Source organism: Euwallacea fornicatus, chromosome 34 (assembly GCF_040115645.1).
Source record: "Euwallacea fornicatus isolate EFF26 chromosome 34, ASM4011564v1, whole genome shotgun sequence".
In the NCBI taxonomy this organism is placed as follows: domain Eukaryota; kingdom Metazoa; phylum Arthropoda; class Insecta; order Coleoptera; family Curculionidae; genus Euwallacea; species Euwallacea fornicatus.
The window spans coordinates 2,147,285-2,168,671 of NC_089574.1; the positions used below are offsets into that span (position 1 = coordinate 2,147,285).

At 38.8% G+C, this 21,387-nt stretch overlaps 2 protein-coding genes across 4 annotated transcripts in view; both read right to left on the reverse strand.

Annotated features, from left to right (window-relative positions):
* Window positions 1-21,387, reverse strand: part of LOC136348698 (nephrin-like) — a 157,200-nt gene that overhangs the window by 77,145 nt on the left and 58,668 nt on the right. The gene's annotated exons all lie outside the window — the stretch shown is intronic.
* On the reverse strand, window positions 4,644-6,500 carry LOC136348701 (uncharacterized). The gene is made up of 7 exons (XM_066299780.1): window positions 6,245-6,500; window positions 6,082-6,188; window positions 5,894-6,020; window positions 5,644-5,835; window positions 5,331-5,436; window positions 5,049-5,186; window positions 4,644-4,845 (listed from the first exon to the last, which is right to left on the reverse strand). Exons 1-7 carry the CDS (start codon window positions 6,253-6,255, stop codon window positions 4,711-4,713), a joined length of 816 nt encoding a protein of 271 aa, XP_066155877.1. The 5' UTR covers window positions 6,256-6,500; the 3' UTR covers window positions 4,644-4,710.

Here is a 21,387-nt window from a genome sequence, read left to right on the forward strand (position 1 = left end):
ATTATTTTTTAAACGGCGTCCCTGTTCGCGCAACTTATAAAATGAAATTTAGAGTTATGTACATTTTTAATCATACTACACCACATTTGTTAATTCGGCGTATATTAATCTGGACACGTTATTGTACAAAGCAATTACAACAATGCGTATTTACAGCCAACGGCCGTCTCAAAAACTTTAGATGACACCGTTGTTGATACGTTCTTTACACCTGCGCCCCCCTACTTCACGTGATGTTCTTTACGTATAAAATAATCGTTTTGGATTCTTGGACAGCCAGCAGTACACGCAAAACTTCGTCTCCGGGAAAAAATCATCCGACGAGAGGAGAAATCGGTCATTGATCGACGCAGACCTACCGAACACCTAAAAATTTGAACGGACACTTAAGCCAAATTCCTCCTGTAATCCCCGATTTGCGGTGCATTGCGCCGAATAACTGACGTGGAGCGTACCGCTTTGTGACGTCACACCGCTGCGCGAGCTTCGTCTTCACATTTCGCAGGTTCGTCGATGGCGGGCTGCAATTCAAACGCAAAAACGTGGTTGCTAAACACGTAAATATCAGCCGATGGAAGTGTTAGGAACATCTAAATTGAAGAAATATCGGTCAAGATGAGGAATTGGATCGTTCCTCGAATGACATTAATTTGCATCAGGACTCCTTCGCCGCAATGTAATCTCGTTAGCGCTGAAGTGCAACGGCCTAACTGTCGTGGTCGTTATTGCTGGATAAAGTTGTTGCCTAATTTTGCAAATTGTTCCGCACGCATGGTAGAAGTTCCCGTATGACGCAATCGTTAGGTGGACATAAATTTCGTAGAAATATGAGGGTTGAAATTTTTATTCTTCGGTAACGAGCACTATTTAGCTCGGTACAAATTTAAATATCTTCTACGAGCCCCATTATCTCTCTCCTTACTGTAATCACTGAACCAGCATACAAAAGAACTCCGCAAAAATCCGAACTTCCAAGCGATGCATTCTTTGTGATAAATTGCAACGCATTTATCTTTCCGCAAAAGTGGTAAAGACATTTATCTGCGGCTGGTTTACGTCGAGTGTTTCCTCAAATATAACTCAGGGCGTAAAAATAAAACGCTTAGGCCTCCCGTGGCACAATTCTTGTTCGGCAGTATCGTATGCAGCTAAAATATCATTTCCAATAACGTACAATCGGACAGATAAATTTGATATTGGTGGTACAGCAGGACTAAAAATCGCTATTTTGGTTACGGTGCACCGATCGCTTTCGATTTAAGAAGGCCCCCGGTGACATCTTCCTGAGGACACCCTGTGTTTCACTCGGAGATCTAGTAGGTCTCCGGACTCCGTGATACCGAACTCCGACTTCTTCAACGGACCCTTTTCAGGACGACCCGGCTCTCAAGTCTGGCACGCAAATTTGCTTCTCGTCGTAAGATAACGTGGCTCGGGCGCGCGCCCGAAACCGCTTCCATCCCCCTTTTTTCGGGGGATGTTACCTTCACCTTCACACCGAATTTGCCGGGCAAGTGTACCGCAATATCGTAAATGGTTGTTAGTAATAAGCGAATCCAGATGCTTATCCGGACATATTGATCTACAGAGTGCTTTCCCGCAACGACTCCCAGTTGAAAATAACAAGAGGAGAAGAAAATATAAAAAGGAAAAAATCCTCGACAGGGCGAAACCGGCACGAGAGGTAACCCTTAATTCCATACGCCATTCACGTTGTCTCCATGAGCAAACAAGTTAACCAAAATGTCTGTTAATGTAGCCTAAGTAACCGAAAGGACTGTTCATACCACTATAAGCTCAATCAAAACTTATTAGCAAATTGAACCGTAACATTGGAAATCGGATTTCATCCATTTAAATAACAATAGAATTTAGTCCTTTTCGAAACTCAGGATTCAATTAGACGGGATCAGAAATAAATTCAGTAGTTCGTAATAAATTCGTGGATATAATTTCGCCCTGCGCTAAGGACCATTAGTTTAGGGAATTTACAAGGACGAAGAACGTAGGATTTATGCAAAATGATTAATGTACAATTAATTATGATGACTGCGTACTTAATTACTAAAAATCATAGGATCTGGTGGTGACTTCCCCACATACAGTTTAATATTTTAACGATTAATTGAACTTGAAAAAGAGCGAGAGATAAAGCCGTAATAGACCTTAATCTTCGCAAATTTTTCCTACGACAATTTGCATTCATCTTCGTTAATCCTGTCGGCCCTGTGTGTACTGAGTCACGCTGTTTACATTCCAAGATTCGGTCGAGAGGCTGCAAAAAGCACACGGCAGATGGCGCCAATAGGATATTTTCCCGTAGGCCCGACACACAGCCTGCATTTGATTGACACGAGATAAAACGAACTGACGAGATCTAATGGAATCGAAACCGGTCTTCGCGATGCTCGAGTTAGTTAAACGCAGAGCTGGAATGAGGGATTAAGTTGTAATAGACCTTAATCTTTCCAGATTTTTCCTGTGGGTACTGGCATTCATCAGCGTCTGAGTTAGTTTTGCTCACACCAAACATCGCAGCGGTAGTTCTCTTGTCAGCTGTAAGTTCCTTTTGAGGAGGCCGTTCGTTCATTCGGTATCAGCATCACGGCTAAGCTCGTTCCGCTACGTCTTCGATACTGGGTGTCCGATATCTTCGGAAAAGTGGAACTTCTCTTATATTTGGATTAAGTATAATTGTAGTTTTCCGAAGGATCGTTTCGTTTCGTTTGAGTTTAATACTGGTCCTAAATTTGCCAAACAGTCGATTACTTCCTGTATCTCTTTATCGCGGGCGCTCGCCCAAGTGATTTATCGCTTCCTTTTAATGTGTCGAAGATGCGGGTATGTTTGTCCACGTTTGTAGGAAAATCGCAGTAACTTTTCACCCATAGGACCTTCATTCGTCATCGGACAAAGGCAAGGCAACGATTATTTAAATGAAATTTTTAGTAAAAACCCAGGTATACTTCCTCCAAAATTTTCAATGCTAATTAAAATTAAAAAAAAAAAAACATGATATCTGTTGTCGACAAAATTTTTAAGTAATGAATTTACTGAAATGCAGATAAATTATATGCGGCATAAATAAAGCAACTTTTACGAATATAAAGTTTTATTTATCTTAACAATTGCGAAAACAACGGGACAAAGTACGCCATGATTGCAACTGATAATTAATAGACCTGGAATTGACCGAATTAAATTTTGGATGGCGGAAATCGGCATATCGATACACATCTGGGTGACCTCATCGTCGAGAGGCTGTTCGTTTGGAAACCTTGTAGTAAGAGTCAGACGATCTACGTCTTCCCGCAGGTAGTCGATGGGGTTCACGTGCGGTAGTTGCGCGGGCCGAGGCAGAACCTGGACGTTCCATTCGTGAAACTTCCCCTAAGGCAGGCAAGCCGAACATTTCGAATCACTATGATTTTGAAGTACGAATCGTGGAGACGCTACCGCCTTGTAAAATTATGAATGGAAATCTTGTGAATGACAATTTGCAAAGTAGTAAAGATTAAATTGTAAAAATACATAATTGTGTTAATTAATAAACAATCACGCCCGTAATATTGCAATGAACATTTATTGTGAAAACAAAACCAATCTACACAAAATGTTAAATTAAGCGGTTAGCCCAGTAGCGCTTCAGGCTGTAGGGTCGATACAGCGGCCTTCACTTTTGGAGCAGTAGACCATTTATTGCAGCGAAACTTTTAAATGGGTAAACTTTTATTACTAAAACCTCGAATTAGTATGCACATCTTGAACGCCATTCTAATCGCTTTTCTATTGGAAGATGGCTCGTCGATTAGGATGGTGTCACTAATTTTGCAGTGCTCGTTTCTTTAGTATTCTGATTTTGTTCGCTTTGATTTTACAGTCCCCAGAGCTGTTTGGAATAGCTAAAGCTTATATTAGCTTCGATAATACCCCATGGACATGAATAATAAAACCCCTTGTAGTCCTAATGGGCGACAGTACCGTTCGAAGTAATTGATAGCTTGTTACTTGTATCTTGCCACTTAAAAAACTGATCCTCTTTTACAGCTGAACGACTGATATTCAATCCAGTTCAACCTGAGGACATTCAAAAACTCCTTGTTGGTTCTTCCATGGTTGTAGAAATGACTACGGAGACGCGAAAAGTAATTTGGGCGCACGTAGAACTAATCTACGGACATACAGAGATAAACTACGGGCACGCGAAAAATAATTTGGGGCACACAAAGAATAATTCACGGGCACGTGAAAAATAAACTACAGTTACATAGAAATAAACTACCGGAACGTGAAAAGTTGTCCGAGTGCACGTAAAAAATAAATTACGTGCCGTGGAAAGTTATTTGGAGGCACGTAAAAATAAATTGAGGAAACGTAACATACTTGTGCGCAGATAAAAATGCACTGATAACAAATCAGTGGGTACTTCAAATTCGACTACCAGTCTCATAGATGCAATTGCATTTCCAAAGCCCAAGAAATCAGTTTTTAATTGAGTGCACATAATGTTTGGCTCGTCTGGAGAAACTTTGCGATGACCTGTGATAAAAACAATAACCTGATTTTAGACAGCGTCTGAATCAGTCGTGCTTCCACGTACCCCATCAGTATCTCCACTTTAAACGGATGATTTAACAAACGACTTTTTAGTTGTATGTTGGATATATTAAAACCCAAAAACCTGTTATTTGTTTTTATAATTTATAACATTTATTGCAATCTCTCAAAATCTTCCGTCAATGGCTCTTTGAAATAGGTCCTCAAAGCATCCATGTCCGCTGTTAATAGACCAAGAAGTTGCATAAAATTTTGCATTGCGTTCCCATGTAATATTTTGTCGATCACCTGAAATAAATATCGTTAATATAATGTCAAACCACTTTTGACAGTTGTTTCGACAAACTGGGTATAACAATTTAATTCATATTTTATTTTGAGGGTTTTTAAGTGCACACTGGTACCTCCTTTCAAGGTCCAAGAACGGTACTAAAATCTAAGCTACGTTGTGGAATAATGCATTACACGAAAATTACTGACACCGTAATTACCCATTGTATGATTGGATCGATACAGTCTATTATCTCCCTAGGTAGAATTCTTATTACGTCTGGAATAATATTCTGAAGAAGTTTGTTCATTAATGGTTCTAGATCCTTATCGCCATCCATAATATTCTCAAATGTGTTCTAAAAATGTTAATTAGCTAGAAGTAACTTTTGATCAAACCCAAAGTAACACAATTCAAATCGCTTTGAGTTCAGAACCGTTAAGTTATGCTGCGTCGCTACTAAACGGTCCGCCATTCTGAATGCACCTATTGACTTACTGACCGTGCATTTAGCCGCCTCAAAGCTAGTATCAACGAGAATGCACAAACTCGAGCTATTGATTCGTAGATCAGTGGTGAGGGCAACTGAGAAATTCGACAGTTCCAAGCTGAAAAACAGTACAGTGCAATATCTGCAAGTTGGAAGTTGCCGAAAGCAAAACAGAAAAAAATTTAATTAAAGAACAAAAAAGCAAATCTAGTCATGGAAGTCATCGAATATCCGCCATTGGTGAGTCAGTTCTACTCGAACATAAAAAACTGTTTTAATCGAAAACAGTTTTTTATGTTCTATGAGGGATTAAATAGAAACTCACTGAAAGGGCCCACTCCCAAAAATATCGAAGAACCGGTTCTTGCCGACATAGCCAAATATATTATAGTTCCCATTAATGGAGATAAACGGAAGCGTTAAGTTGAATATTTCAAACCCATCTGGAAGTGGAGTGAAATTTTTTACAACTGGATCGCCTATGGAAACCGAACTATTTGTAATGTTTCCTGCCACGCTAAAATACATAAAAAATCTAACAAATCGCACTTATTAAGAGTAAGTAAAAGACAGACGTGAAAGCATCATGATGCCAATCAATATTATAATAAGTATACGAAAAGTTCGTCCATAAGCCAAGATTTGATTTCAGCGTCTGTTCAAGTTCGGTGGATGCTGCCTGGATCAATGATTTCACTTGCTCTGTGGTTGATATGACCAACATTTTAATACATTGAATTATTAAAAGGAGCGTAAAACTTACCAGAGGAAACATCTGTATCGTCATGGAGGAACAATTTAGTTCTTTCGAAGCAAATGTGCACTTCCGAATTCACGATACCGAATAATAAAATGGTTGTAAATATCACCCTTAAATATGATTGTCAATGCTCTGTTTTTTGGCCATAAAACTATTTTGTCCTCACCTTAAATTCATTCTGACCCAATATTTACAGAATAGTGATATCTGTTGTGAGTTGAAGCGATATGCGAACTTGATTTTACCAGAGATACGTGATTATCTTAAGATAAAAATATTTTATCCTAAGTGTTTTCAACGGATAACTAATTCGAATTCATATTATATCAAAGTAATAAACTAGACTGTGTTATATAAATAGGTTGAAACTCGTGAGGAAAAATATAACCCACGCTCGCCAATCCATGGACCGTGCCTGCAGCTCGACCCATGAAGTATGTTACCAATCAAGTTAACTCCACTTCACTATCTCACGATTTTTTTCAAATATTTGATTTTAATCTTATCAATTGGCCTTTATATGTTATTCGCTGGTTCTTCTACCAATCAGCCGTAAATAAGACTAGTTTTAATGAATTGGCCTGAACTTTTTCCATATATCCCACATCAATTCGATTTCGGGTATTTATTGGAGATGCTCGTATAGGACAAATAATTGCCGATTTGTTAGACGATTAACTGTGAATTACTGTTAGATTTCCACATCGATATGTATTTAAAGGAGAAATCATTCTGGAGCTGGTCGATAACGTGCCCTACAATCAGCCAAGAATAACAACCAAACAGAAGGAAAGGAAAGGAAAAAAATTAATCAATTGTAAAACAGTATGTCTGTATAAATGTGACTAAAATACACGCAATAGACCCATTTTGCTTTTGCACGAGAGAAAAAGTGAGTTTCTGAAAAGGCATGACAGAGCAAGTCATAAAGTGAGGTGCTGCATTAGCGACTGGAGTAATTACCGTAAAACATAAATCTTACCGTATTCGCCCTATAATAACCAAATAACATCAATTAATTTATGTATGCATAGAGCGCGTAAAACTGAGTACCTTTATATCTATTTTTGGTGAGAGCATGCAGTAATGTGGATTAATCCCTCTATAAAATAACCGTTTTGAATCAGGCTAGGATCTAGTAGTTAACTTTATCGCACTCCTTTTATTTTCACTGAGACTATAAATTTTGTGTTTTATTCGACATTATAGTTCAATAAAAGACGCAGATTTCACTACGGTCAATTCCACACATAGTCAATTAAATCCAGGGTGCTGACTAAGAGAATCCAGAAGTTTACTTTCACACGAATTAATGATGAACTTTCATTAAACATCTAATGCAGGTATTTAGAACTGGGGAAAAAAACTAAAAATTAGAAAAAGAAGAAAAGAATCTGAAAACAAATAATCAAAAATAGTGCCATAAGAAACTGAGGAGAAGTCGTAATCGGAAGGCGACTGTGAGGAAAACCACGGACACTTCCACAGGAAGGTGGAGAGGAAGATCAATGGGACCAGGGACAATCCCACTTATTTCGAAGCAAACCATCAAAATCACATATTCTCCGAGCACTTCCTAAGACTTCACCGGGTGACGCAGTAGCATGTGACGCACACGTATCTAAGCCGGTCCTGTATGATGCAACTCGCTCGAAGATTTGGTTAGAATGCTGCAAAAAGGACAGGGAAGATAGGGCTGATAGCATATTTTCCCGTAAGCCCAACATGTTTGCTGTTGATATTGCCGATTTCTGCGCTTGGTTGACTGGAGATGAACCGAACTGACGAGAACTAATAGGATCGAAACCTGTTTTCGGGGTACTCAAGTTAATGAAACGCAGAGCTGGAATGAGTCGTAATAGACCTTAATCTTCTCAGATGGTGATTTGAGAGATTGACGATGCCTGCACAACTTCAGATTGCAAATGGACCCAGCAAAATTTATTGGTTGGTTGGCCAATACTCATCTCTGCCGTGCAGTTCGACGCTTTTACTGAGTTTGATTTTCACTTGGTTTTCAACACTGAAAATTAAACCAAATTAATTCCTGGCGGTAATTAGCTGACATTCACCACGTAAAAGGTATTAGTTACCAAATTGCAGCCTTTCCAGCCACCTCTATATGCTTCGCATAGTGGTACATAAGCTTATTTAATTTAGACATAAAGCAGACCACGACTGCGACGTAAAAATTACATTTATGCGCTTGTTTTCTTTACCCAAACGAACTTTTTTTGCGAGCGTACGCATATAATTTTAAGTTGTTTACATGGCCAAAATAGAATAATTTAAATGCAAAATATTCTTTAAAAGTCATGGTTTTTATGCCTCGACCTCTCATATTTCATCGTGTCGCATATTCATTTTGGAAATCTGAGCTTTATTTCCGTCATTTTTCGCCCTGTTAGACTCGGAGAGTGCGGTTTAATATTTGTCGGATATAACGAGTAGATAAATTATGCAATAACTTTGGGTTTGATTTAGGACCCTGAAATATGTATATCGCTATGGAAATTATAAAATAAAATGTCTACTGTAGGTATGGTAAATTTACTCGTAACGTATGGACGAGGAGTGTTTGTTCTGTATGGTAACAAATGATTAAGTCAAAAGTTTATGAGAGAGAATTATGAGATGCTTAAGGCAATTCTCCATGGTAAGAACAAAATACTCCTGGTAATAGCGCAGGCTTCGCGCTAAATCGTACAAAGGAAATGTGGAGCGAACAATTTTCATTTCATTCAGTGGCAAGCGGAATTTTTTAATAGGATAAACAGCATGCTCCTGCTCTCAGAAACTGGCCCATCCTTCGCTGAGGGAAGGGGTGAACATTATAGATGTATACCAGCCACTCTTTGAAATAACAGAACTCTCCGGGAACGGTGAAATACTCCACTCATAATGACCCAATTTTGCGTCGATTTAACCGACTTTGGATCTCAAACGGTTTTCGAGATACTGACACTCGAACGCGATGCATCGAATTACGGCTAATACATGACCCTCCGCGTATGAAAATAAAACCTGTCCGTATCCCACGTTGCGGTAAATATTGCCTAAACATTATTTCGAAAAATCTCATTAGCAAATGAATTTACGTGAATTTACGAATACTCACGCACATTTCTTGCCCGTTCTGTGAACAAAATTTATTATTTGGTAATTCCAGCAGTTGATTTAGGGCGCAATAAACACATTCAAGGGGCGAGCAAATTAGTGTAGGAAAGCTCACCTAAATCGAATTCGGAATTTAATTACTGAGACTTAATTTCTTTCAGTCTCTACAAATTATGATTTGCGAGGTAAAATGAAGCTGTAAGTATTACCTGCTAATTTGTTCCATGAAACATATACAGAGTGTGGCAAAATCAGGAAAAATAGTTTGACAGCACAAGTGTTTCAAAATACGTAATATCTTTTTTGCAGTATTGCATAAATTTCTGAGAGTTAGAAGTTCACCCATACGGGGCAAAATTACCATTAAATTAAAATTTACAAACGCAAAATACTTGAAATGCTCGCCATTTTGTCCAAGGCACGCACGTAAACGGCGAAAAAATTGTTTTCCACATGGCTCATTGCTTCGTTTGTAATTTTAGTTAAAGCCCCAGAAATGCAAACAATAACATCATTCCCACTCTAGGGTGGGACTGGCTGAGCCCTATTTTTCAGACCCCCTCGGGATCAGAAATCTAGCGGGTTTACATTCGGTGGCCTAAAAGGCCTAGAAGTAGATCTTTGTTCGGAAATTTACTGACGTACCATCGATTTAACATCAGTTGAACGTTTCGAAAGTACTGCCGATGCACAAAGCTTTGACCCGAATATGTTACATCGCATGTACTTACACTAACATACTCCCATTTTGGTCTCCATCATAACTGCTTCGCTTTATAAACTGTCAGGTGATGTTTTAAAAGCTTCTTATAGGATATTGGAACGTAATCAACGAAAAATCCACGTCAAACAAAGGTACTTTCTGAATTTTGCATCAAAAAATAAATGATTAAAATTACTCCCTAAATGTAGAGTCTTCTTTAATTAAGTTTGCCTGATCACTCTAATGGAATTTTATTGAAGTGAAGATTTGGCAGAACAGAGGGGTGCAGCTCTGGCGAATAATTCCAAATTGATTTATCTAATTAAATCTCGACGCCTCGAAGACATGTTTGAGGAAAGAGTTGAATCAGTATTAATTAAATGTGCATTACCTGAATATCAAAATTTCGATATAGCAAAATTTCTAAAAGAATTTTGCTTTTACTGGTGAATGTACGAGATATTTTTCGCTTTATTCATATGTGATTACAATTTTCAGATTAAAACCTGAACCACCCTGAATAATGCTCGTTACTATCAGGTGAACCATATAGCGAAAACCTAATTATTGAGCTCGGCGCTTTGCAAAGATTTTTTTACAAACGGTATGATCCATAGCCTTGTTCTGTATAAATCTAAATTATTGCGAGTAAAAAATCAAATTTTCTCTCTAGAGAGCGAGATGTTAAACCGATTATCAACAATAAATTCCTCATGTTTTTTTATTTTTGGTATGTTCTTTTTATCTAGATTGGAAAAAAAGCCAATGCTCCTATTATTTTTTTCACGCAGTACCTGCACAAATTCGATAAATTCCAATGGATGAATTGAAGAATTTCTATTTATAACTCAGTCAATGGGTCATAGCAAAAAACTTTGTAGTCGCGAAATTGGCCTTGATAGCGATACGATCCGACAGAATCAGCTGTACTTTACAAAGCGTACTATAATTGCTCCCACGAGGAAAAAAATCCTTGAAATCGCATTTATAAAACTCCTATTGAAACGCCTTTATTACCTTAAAATCATCTTTCCATAAGTATTTTCCAAGTAAAGGCTTAAATTTGATTTCTGTTTAGAAGTCCGAAGTCTTGCGCCCAATGATTTTTTGCCGATTATCGTATGACACACTCTGTATGTCGACATAAAATACAATCGATCACTGTGTAAACGAAAATTATACTTTAGAGAATTGCGTAGTTCTCAGATTTACCCTCATAACATTATTGAGATCGAGACTAACGTAATCTACCAAAATTTCCAGTTTCCACATCCATTTCAAGGCCTTTTTGTCCAAAACCTCTGTATCCGGTCTGACACAGTGGGGTTTTTAGATTACCCTCTGGCAACATCGAAAACCACTGACTGACTAAAAGGGGTGAATTCGCGCTAATTCAGTTACTTTACTACAGATATCCTATTTGCATGGGGTTATCCAAAACCAATAACATTTTGAAATAATTTGAAAGCAAAATCTGATCAATATTGGATGGATTTTGACTGTTATGTCCTGGGGACAAATGAAAGTGATGAGCACACAAGCTAATGGATATGTTTCGTAAAAATATATGTAGCATCGGGTGTTTTTAATGCTACTTAAGATATAGGATGTTGGTTATATCTTTGTAATAAAATCACAGGTCAGAGAGAAGGTATACAAGTTTACGTTTATTAACAAGGAATATACAGACTAATGAATGTAATGAGCGCGGACACGACGACTGCGTTACAATGACCGACCGTATCCCAAAAACAAGGGCAAGAAGAAGAGGGCCCTCCATGCCTTGTCCAATCTTAAGTACCAACGCCCATGGTGATAAACCATGGGCGTACCTTCGCTAGGGTGCCATCTGCACCATTTGCCGCATCAAACCGTGGCATCTTAGCCGGGAATTGGAACTGCAGCTGTGGGACCGACAAGGTCTATTGCGGGCAATCCCAGCACCGACAAAGTCCACTATATGCAGCTCCAATGCCGACCCGGTTTTATTGCGGGGATTTCCAACATCGACAAAGCATGGCATAGGAAATTCTCATGCTCTGGCCAATGCCTACCAGTGCCGTGTCTCAAAGGGTATTGCTATCTTAAAATTAATGAATATTTACAAAATAGGTACTAACTAAAACATAGGGTTAGTTGCGTAACCCTACATTCGGCCATCCTGCGGCGACAATTGTCCCCAATTGTCATCCTCGGATTCTCCATGAACCGCTTCCATTCTTTCTTCGAGGCCCATTCCCCATGGCTGGTTTGCGGTTCTTGTTGAATCTTCGGCGGCTTCTTCTTCCTGGGTCTTCTCTATCTGTCTCCTTGTCTCCTGCCGCAGCTCTTTGCGATCTTCCTCGAACCAAAATTGCCTTTTTACCAGCGCTTCGGTTTTGTTAATCCCGAAATGCCCTCGGTCGTGTGTCTGCCTAAACACTCGCGTTTCCATACTCCTGGGAACTACCACTAAACTTTTCCTATCCACATTTTCATACAATAAGTCATTGCTTAAATAGAAGCCGTCGGCCTCGTTGCGCGCTTTTGCCTGAATAATTTGCCCTAACTCTTCATCTTTGTTGTTCTCATATCTCAAGCGTGCAACCAAACCGCCGTCTTCTTCACTAATATACATAATTACAGGCAAAGAGTTCCTGCTTAGCGCATCTACAGGCGACATGTCTTTACCTAGCCTATGAACTACTTCATACTTAAAGTCATCTAGCAACAATACCCATCTTGCTATTCTTAAGCATAATTTCTCCTTTCTTATTGTCGCAGCGAATGCTTGACAATCAGTTACGATTTTAAATGGTATGTTTAGTGAATACGCTCTAAATTTCTCTAATGCCTTTATAATGGCCAGCACTTCTAATTCATAACTACAGTACCTGGATTCGGCGTCGGTCGTCTTACCATTAGCATAACGTATGGGGTGAACTTTGCCGTCGCTTTCATCTTTCTGCATTGAGATCATCCCGTAACCCAAACATGACGCGTCTGTATGTAGCTCTGTGTCTACCCCCACCCAATATATCTTCAGAACAGGTTCATTAATCAATGAAGCCCTCAATCTTTCGAATGCTTCTATCTCCTTTGCACCAAAATGAAACTTACAATCCTTTAACCTCCGATAGTCCACACATACCCGAATGGAGCCATCTTTTTTCCTGACCACGACAATTGGACTCGCATATTCAGAATTGGACGGCCGAATAACCCCTTCTGCCACCCATGCGTTCATAAGATCATTCATTTCCTTCCGTTCTGATGCAGCCAATCTACGCGGTCGCGAGGTTATGGGCTTGTCGGAATTCAAAATGATTTTAGCCCGTACGCCCACATCTCGCGTTGTTTCCGGTCTGTATTCCTTGATCATTTTTTCTATCCCCTCTTTATAGCGTTCTTCTTTACTGTGCTCTAAGTCAATCTCTTTTGCTTCATTAATAGCGTTGAATATATGGGGCTGCCTGATTTTATTAACATCGGTCTCATCATCGTCGTCCAACTTTAGAAAAGTGGTCTCCCCTCGTCGAATGCGAAGCTCGACGCGATCCAAAAAATCTGTCCCCAAAATAACCGGATGCTTAAGAATAGTGTCGGGTACGACATGAAACTCTACGGCAAAGTCATCACACCCTGCTGTCATGCTAGTGGTAAACGAACCCATTGTTTCGTTTACCTCAGACCCTACGCCCTCAAAACATAATTGCCTAGTTACTAACGGGGGTGATCCCAATCTCTGGTATTCCCCCTCACTCATTAGAGTTAGGTCACTACCCGTATCTACTAACGCTAAAGTCTTACCGTCCTTAATTGTCACCTCCTGTTGGCACCGTTCCTTTCTAAGTTGCGACACTACGTACACCTCTTTGGGCTTTCCCGGACACTCCGCGGCGATATGCCCAAATGTGCTACACTTAAAGCATTTTTTCCCTTTTTCCCTCAAGGGACACACCACACTCACATGGTCCTCGGCTCCGCAGTTGAAACAGCGCCTCTTCGCCACGTTTCCCGGAACTCCAACTTTCCCCTTGTCCTGGCTCTCCACACGTCCTGTTTTGCCAGTTTTCCTCTCTGTTGGTTTTACCTTGGACCTCGTCATCTCCTGCTTCATCATTTCGTAGTGCCCAAACCTTTCTTTTAGCTGTTTGATGTTTTTAGCGCCGTACAACACAGCTTTATTTACTGCATCATCAGGGATGCCCTCTATTATGTACTGAATGACCGCCCGCGCCTCAAGATTTGCTGGCGCCGCAATCTGCAGCATTATATACGCATATTGTTGGAGCGTTTCGTCGTGTTTCTTCTTCCTCTTACTTAGGTTCCTATGTACCTGCAGGCTATCCACGGCCTCTTCAAATTCGTCCTTCAGTGCTCTCTTTAGCTTTGCCCAAGTTTTCCCGCATCGCTCGTATTTGACAAACATGCTAGCTGATCCTTCCAGCAGCCGCTTGCAATAAGCTATCCTCTGGATCTCGTTCCATCCACACAGCTCGGCCATCTCCTCAAAATCTTCTAGCCATCGTTGTATATTTGCGTGACCATCGCCGCTGAACTTCTCCAGGGATCCTTCTACGTCTTTAAACGTCAATAATACACGCCGTGACACGTTCCGTCTTTGTGTCACTGGTGTGTACCGGGCGCGTTCGTCATCGGTGCCCTCGTCATCGTCTTCGTCGTTGTGATGCCCTTGGCCGCTAAACGCAGGATTCAGGACACGTGCGTCTCTGTGCCTATTACCTGTATCTGTACGTCTTACATCATCAGCAGCTTCGGCATCCTCATCGTCTTCTACTTCGTCGTCGTCTTCTTCATCGTTGTATGCTCCTTCTTCCTGGTCGGATACGCGGTCTCGCTCAAGTAGAAGCGCTGCTTTTAGTCTCGTCACCAATTCATGCTTTCGACCCGTCACCCTTAGGTTTCGTCGCCTGAGCTCCTCTCTGAGCTCTGACACCCTCTTTTGCGGAAGCCGGCTGTCTTCCAGTTCTACTACGGCGACACCTCTTGCGACCTGGTTAATTGTATCTTCCATATCTGGCTTTGTTTCTTTAATTAACACTTTCACACGCACTCCCGACTTTATACCTTTTCTATTACTGTGATCCCGGACGAGCCCCCAAATGTAGCATCGGGTGTTTTTAATGCTACTTAAGATATAGGATGTTGGTTATATCTTTGTAATAAAATCACAGGTCAGAGAGAAGGTATACAAGTTTACGTTTATTAACAAGGAATATACAGACTAATGAATGTAATGAGCGCGGACACGACGACTGCGTTACAATGACCGACCGTATCCCAAAAACAAGGGCAAGAAGAAGAGGGCCCTCCATGCCTTGTCCAATCTTAAGTACCAACGCCCATGGTGATAAACCATGGGCGTACCTTCGCTAGGGTGCCATCTGCACCATTTGCCGCATCAAACCGTGGCATCTTAGCCGGGAATTGGAACTGCAGCTGTGGGACCGACAAGGTCTATTGCGGGCAATCCCAGCACCGACAAAGTCCACTATATGCAGCTCCAATGCCGACCCGGTTTTATTGCGGGGATTTCCAACATCGACAAAGCATGGCATAGGAAATTCTCATGCTCTGGCCAATGCCTACCAGTGCCGTGTCTCAAAGGGTATTGCTATCTTAAAATTAATGAATATTTACAAAATAGGTACTAACTAAAACATAGGGTTAGTTGCGTAACCCTACATATATATGTTTTGTGCGGTTTTCAGTATACACTTTCGTGAAACCAATGGGCACATTCAAAAAACTCCTGCTGGAGGAGTTCGCTTTAGTAAGTTGTTTGTCTTTTTTTTAAAGTATTTTAGATCAAATTTCCGTTATAATGTCAAAAAACAGACCCTCTGTCTGCATTTAGCCACTATCCGAAAACCAATTATTTTACTCATCCATCCAATTCTTACAAACTATCAACTATACCAAAACCATCAATCATCAACTTACCGACAAGTCATCGTTTATGAATTATTGTTTCTTGTGTCTCGCTTCACTTTCCCGTGTTAAGCTATTAATGTGGCCCAAAATACTTCTCCTTTGCAATATCTTTTCGAGTCGGGGGTTTATTATACAAGATGTCCCGAAAAATCAGACCAATCTGCTAATCTTTACGCACAAAGGAAGCTAAGAGCATATCTACATCTGCAAGGTGATAATTTTGATGCATTCAATGGATGTTAACTGCGGAAGCAATTGTTTGCTCCTATCCAGAAGGAGAGCCTTACTTACTAGAAACTTGTAGGGGGCAAGCCTGTTTTCACCATACCACACATTTTTCGTGGTACATCAAAGGCCATTTAGTCCGCATGGAAATGTACTCTGTAGTCCGCACGAAAGGTTGTATTTTAACGTACTTATAATACAAAGTCTCCCTTAATTTCATTTAAACCAGCACCACAGTGTAATTGAAAAGGGTTTAAAGAGACATAGCTGAATAACTCGGGAAGATTCTTGCCGCCATTAAAGATGCTTATTCTATTTTTCAAGACAGATGCTGGAGACATGGGTAAGTTGCTATCGTGTTAGAATCACAAATCGTCTAGTTTACATCCTGAACAGGTCGCTCTACTTGAATATATTGGAAAAACGCACATAATTTTTCTCTTATGCTATGGAGTTTACACCCAGTATAAACTGCTCGCAAAAATAGAAGGGACGATTTATTTTCGAGTCATTTCTGTGAGCTCATATTTGGATACCAAGGGGAGATACACGACTGGATCGAACATTAACAAATTTGCATGGCATCATTATTTAACTATTTAACCATTTTTTTTAATGAGCGACCATCAATGATTCTAGAAGGAACAAACATTCAAAATATTTTTTATCCATGAAAATCAGTCAAGGCGTTTCCTAAATACGCGTTCTCAAATAAGATTGTAAAATGTGTTGTTTCGACTATTTTCGTGAGCAGTTTATTTCACACCTTTTATGTCGGCTTAGCGCAGTGACACTAGTGTTATATGGGATTCGATTAACTACCGGTTCTTCAATGTCTTGCTAAACTGCATGCGAAGTAACTTGTAGGCACGACTAAACATCAGTCTAAATGTCTTTGTCAATAACAGAGGAGTTTAATATATCTTTCCTTACTTCATCTGTTGGTCAAGTGTAACTGCAGTTTGAAAAACGTTTCATCTTTCAGTTAGTCGTTAACTGGCAGCTGCGGCTTCCTGTGGGGAAATTGATGAACTGGTTTTAAGCCTGGGAAAACTAGAGGATATTCTGTGATATTGAACTCTTGTTTCTGTTAAATCGGGATTTATGTTGTTCTACAGGCTATGCCGGATGCGAAGGGACTCTACAGAAATATCGTAGGCCATAAGAGATAAGGAAGTGGTTAACTAGAGAGAAGTTGCGCCTTTTTATGTTCTGCAAAATCACGTTTTCAAATTTGAAAAAATCCGAAGGGATCCGAGGTTATCCGAGAAAAACCAATTTTTCCCGATTTCTTTTTCAATGATTTGTGATTTTATTTCAAAAAATATGTTAAAATAAATTTGACGTTATCATTGCCACTTTTTATTCTCTGCAAGACGGTGTTTTTAGGTTTTCCATCCGACGTTTCGTTTTTTCGAAAGCATCATCAACTTTTCTTTTAACAGTCAACGAATTATATTTTAAGCTCAGTAAATTCTAATTTTTTTTTTATCTAAGGATGTACCATACTTACGATTTATTAAGTGGTTTAATCGAAAAAGCCTCATTCTCTGCTTTCTAGCATAGCGTAACTTCTATTCGACATCATAAGTGGCTCTAAATATTATTTATTTGCATGTGTCACTTAGTAAACAAGAAAATCAAGACAAAACAATCGTTGAAAATTATTTTTTATGTTCTAATGTTCCACCCTCATTGTTCACACATAAATGACACCGGTTGACAATTTCTTCCCTACCTTTCCCCCTTGAGGCCTTTCTTATTGCAAGGCAGAGTGCAACTTTGAATTCATCATTTTGAAAAGTCTTACAGTAATTTTCATCTTTGAAGAGTCTACAGAGGAAAAGTCCATAGGTGTAATATCGGAATAGCGCAGAAGCCAGTTCGTAGCGCCCTTGGTAGAAATTAAATTGTTTTTTACTTTTTAGAGTAAATTGTTTAATAAATTGTAAATGTGATATATCCTTGAATAAAAAAAAGAATTTACTGAGGATAAAATAAAATTTGTTGACTGTTAAAAAAGAAGTTGATTATGGTTTCGAAGAAACGAAACACCGGATGCAAAATCTACAAACACCGTCTTGTAGAGAAGAAAAAGTGGCAATGATAATATCAAATTTATTTTAACATACCTTTTGAAATAAAAATCACAAATCACTGAAAAAAGAATCGGGACAAATTGGTTTTTCTCAAATAACTTCGGATCCGCTCGATTTTTTTTTTTTCAAAGTAATAACGTGATTTCGCTAGAACACAAGAAGGAGCAACTTTTCTTAAATTTAACCATTTCTCTATCTCCTATGATTTACGAAACCCTTGTAGAGTACGTTCTTATTCGGGACGGCCTGTATGTTACATGAGATATCACATCACTATAGAATGCAAGAATGAAATATTTAAGTGTCTCATATTACGTTTTAAGGGTGTACACAAAAATACAAGGATTGATTTAAATGCAGTGCTAAAAGCAACATTAAAACTACAAAACATCCAACACTTAGTCTTCTTGGAAATAGCATCCAGCGAGATAGGCGGTCGTCTGGAACATGATTTTCTACAGTGTCGTTGTATAAATCTTTGGATGGTCCAGCAAGTTTACAATCGCGATATATAATGGTGGTGCAGTAATGAATTTTCTCCTAAACGTAGGTTTAAACTTTACGGTTAATGGATTATCTTTGTACGAGTTGTAGTGTTTTTACTGGGGGTGATTTATGACACTTTGTTGAAGACATATTGTCAGATGGTTTAACAATTATTTAACTAAAAATTTGCTTTCTACTAATGACGTAGTTCTTACCAATTGGCTGGGAAGTGGACATCTATTAGTCAAGTTTCTTCTACGTTTTATAATTAAAAAAGTTGGGTTTTTTACGAAAGTGCAATTTCCTAAAACGATGCAGCAGCATTTTCACAGTGACGCTTAAAGGACGTTAGAAGGCAATTAAAAACAAAGAAAACTAGTAGGAACTTTAATATATGTCATTTGCATTCAAGTCTTTCATTAGAGTAGAATTTTCTTGAATAATGATTTTCCTAGATTAAAACGGTTAAATCTACTTAGCTTATTTTTCCATGACGAGAATTGTTATATCATATTATGATTTATAAATTAAGCTTCACTTTACAAACTGCTCAAGACCGTTTGTCTCTTTTCTCAGTATTCGTTCAAACATATAGGGTGAACGTCCACAACATACGGGATGGTCCTCGCCTAATTGGACAAAATTCATTCGGTCAAATCGATTGGAATTAAAATTAAAAAAAAAAAAAAAGAAGAAAATTAATTGGGATGAGCATCATCCCACGGGATAACACGCAACATAAAATAGTTCCCTGATTGAAAAAGTAACCGCCTCACTTACATCGTTTCGTAAAAAAACTAACTCGAGGCCAAAAACGTACATTGCTGTCACGTGATTGTTTACGGCAATAAAGTCTGAAATGCTCTTTTTGTAGAAAAGCTTTATACCTCTCTAGATCCCTCTAAAATCTCTAAAAGAGAGAAATAACAATAAATTTAGCCTTCGTTAATACATTAATCCAAAATATCGTCCTAATTTACGAGTTAAACCATAAATTTAAATAACTTGTTTTCGTTAGAGAGAAGTTTTATATATTAATTTAGTTCGTTACATTTCGTCCATATGAAGCCATTAATTTCATGTTTATGTAGTGCACGTAACCAAACCAAAATTTATATACGTTATTATTGAAATCGGAGCAATTATTTCTTATACAAGTTAATTTAAATGTATAGCATGAATTAGTGTTATAGTTCGTAATATAGAATTTCAACTTTTACGTTGCAGGAGATGTCGCACGTGTGCTGTAATTGTCCTCTATTTAACGCGTGCGACCCGTAACGTTTTCGCACGTGTTAGGTGTGTCCTTATTCCTATAAGCACATGCTTGTTTGCTATATTGCGTTTTATAACATTTGCCAAGTATCGTAGTGCGGTAAAAGAAACTACGCGCATACGTGCGGTAACGCGCTCTACTCGGTTCCAAAATAATGAGAAACGTTTTTATCTAACGCACAATAGGGTCACACGAGTTCTATCGTTTCAGGTTGCACGAACAATTTACTCGTAAAGTTTTAGGGCACTGCGAGGATTCCGTCAGGAAACATCACGAGACAAAACAAAAACTACAAAAAAGTGCTTCATTGCTGCATTTATTGAAAGAAAAATCAGAAAAGAACTGGTGATTTTTCCCTTTGTTGCTCCGTATTGTCGACTAGGCTTATAGGTGCATACGCGATTAAACTGGCGAAGTCTGTATAAATTAAATTAAAATACAAAAAAAAACGGAATAAAAACTACAGATTGATAACAGTAAATTTCTCTCGCTGCGTTCCGTACAATTAAATAACCCGAGATCAGAACAGTGGAAAGCACGTTGAGGGAACTTTACACGGTAAAATAAGCCCCGCAGCTTTTCCACACTTTTCCGTTCATTTGGATCATATATTTTTTTATATCCAGGAACAATATTTTTTGAGACACATCAGCCTACCGATATATCCGTAATCGCCTCAAGGCAGGCAAAATCTAATTTATTTGCGACAATATAAAAGACTGGACCGTTATTTTTCTGGAGATCTAAATCATTCCCCTAAATAAAGTTTTTTATTTGTCTGGGAAATTTTATATTTAGAGATAAATCGCTGAACGTAAATTAGTTAAATTTTGTGTTTTTGTGTTTGTTTAATTTATCGCAGATGTACTTTAGCTGCAATTAATACACACGTTTACATAGTGTTTCGGTTTCCTGGAGCAGCAAATTTCTCAATTATCGACAGTTTTCATTTATGCCCTTTTAATTTTAAGCTTCTTTTAAACCATCGCGGAAGAAAGGAATTTCTCACTGAGCAGTTGCTCGTGCGGCGGACCTTATCGGAACGTCCATTTTTCATTCGCGTTTACCAATCTGCTCGCTATTAAACAAGAACATACTGATTTTTACGACAAGCAAGTAGATATTTGAAAAAAACGGCAGAAACCTCTAAAATTTATCAGCTGGATTATTTACGTACATTTTACAGTTAAAGACTCAGAATCGTAGTCTGCAAATGTATTTATTTCGCCGTGCACGCTTACAAATAAGATGCCATCTAACCAGGAGCAGGTGGAATTGAAGTTATATATCAAACGACAGCAACATTCAGCGTGAAACTGTTAGTTGTTGTTTTCTCTCCGACAACTTTTTTCGTCTGAAAATCATTTATTTCGAAAATACAATCGCGTGTTTCTCAGCGATCACTTGCACCAACAACGAAAGTAAATAATAATTTCTAATTGCAGCGAGCTAAAGTCAAATATTTC

Excerpts from the sequence above, each read along its gene's own strand:
- LOC136348701 (XM_066299780.1), bottom strand. Across the intron at positions 5,836-5,893 it reads TGGCATCATGATGCTTTCAC|CGTGGCAGGAAACATTACAA; the intron begins GTCTGTCTTTTA and ends TATGTATTTTAG. Across the intron at positions 4,846-5,048 it reads TCGATCCAATCATACAATGG|GTGATCGACAAAATATTACA; the intron begins GTAATTACGGTG and ends TATTTATTTCAG.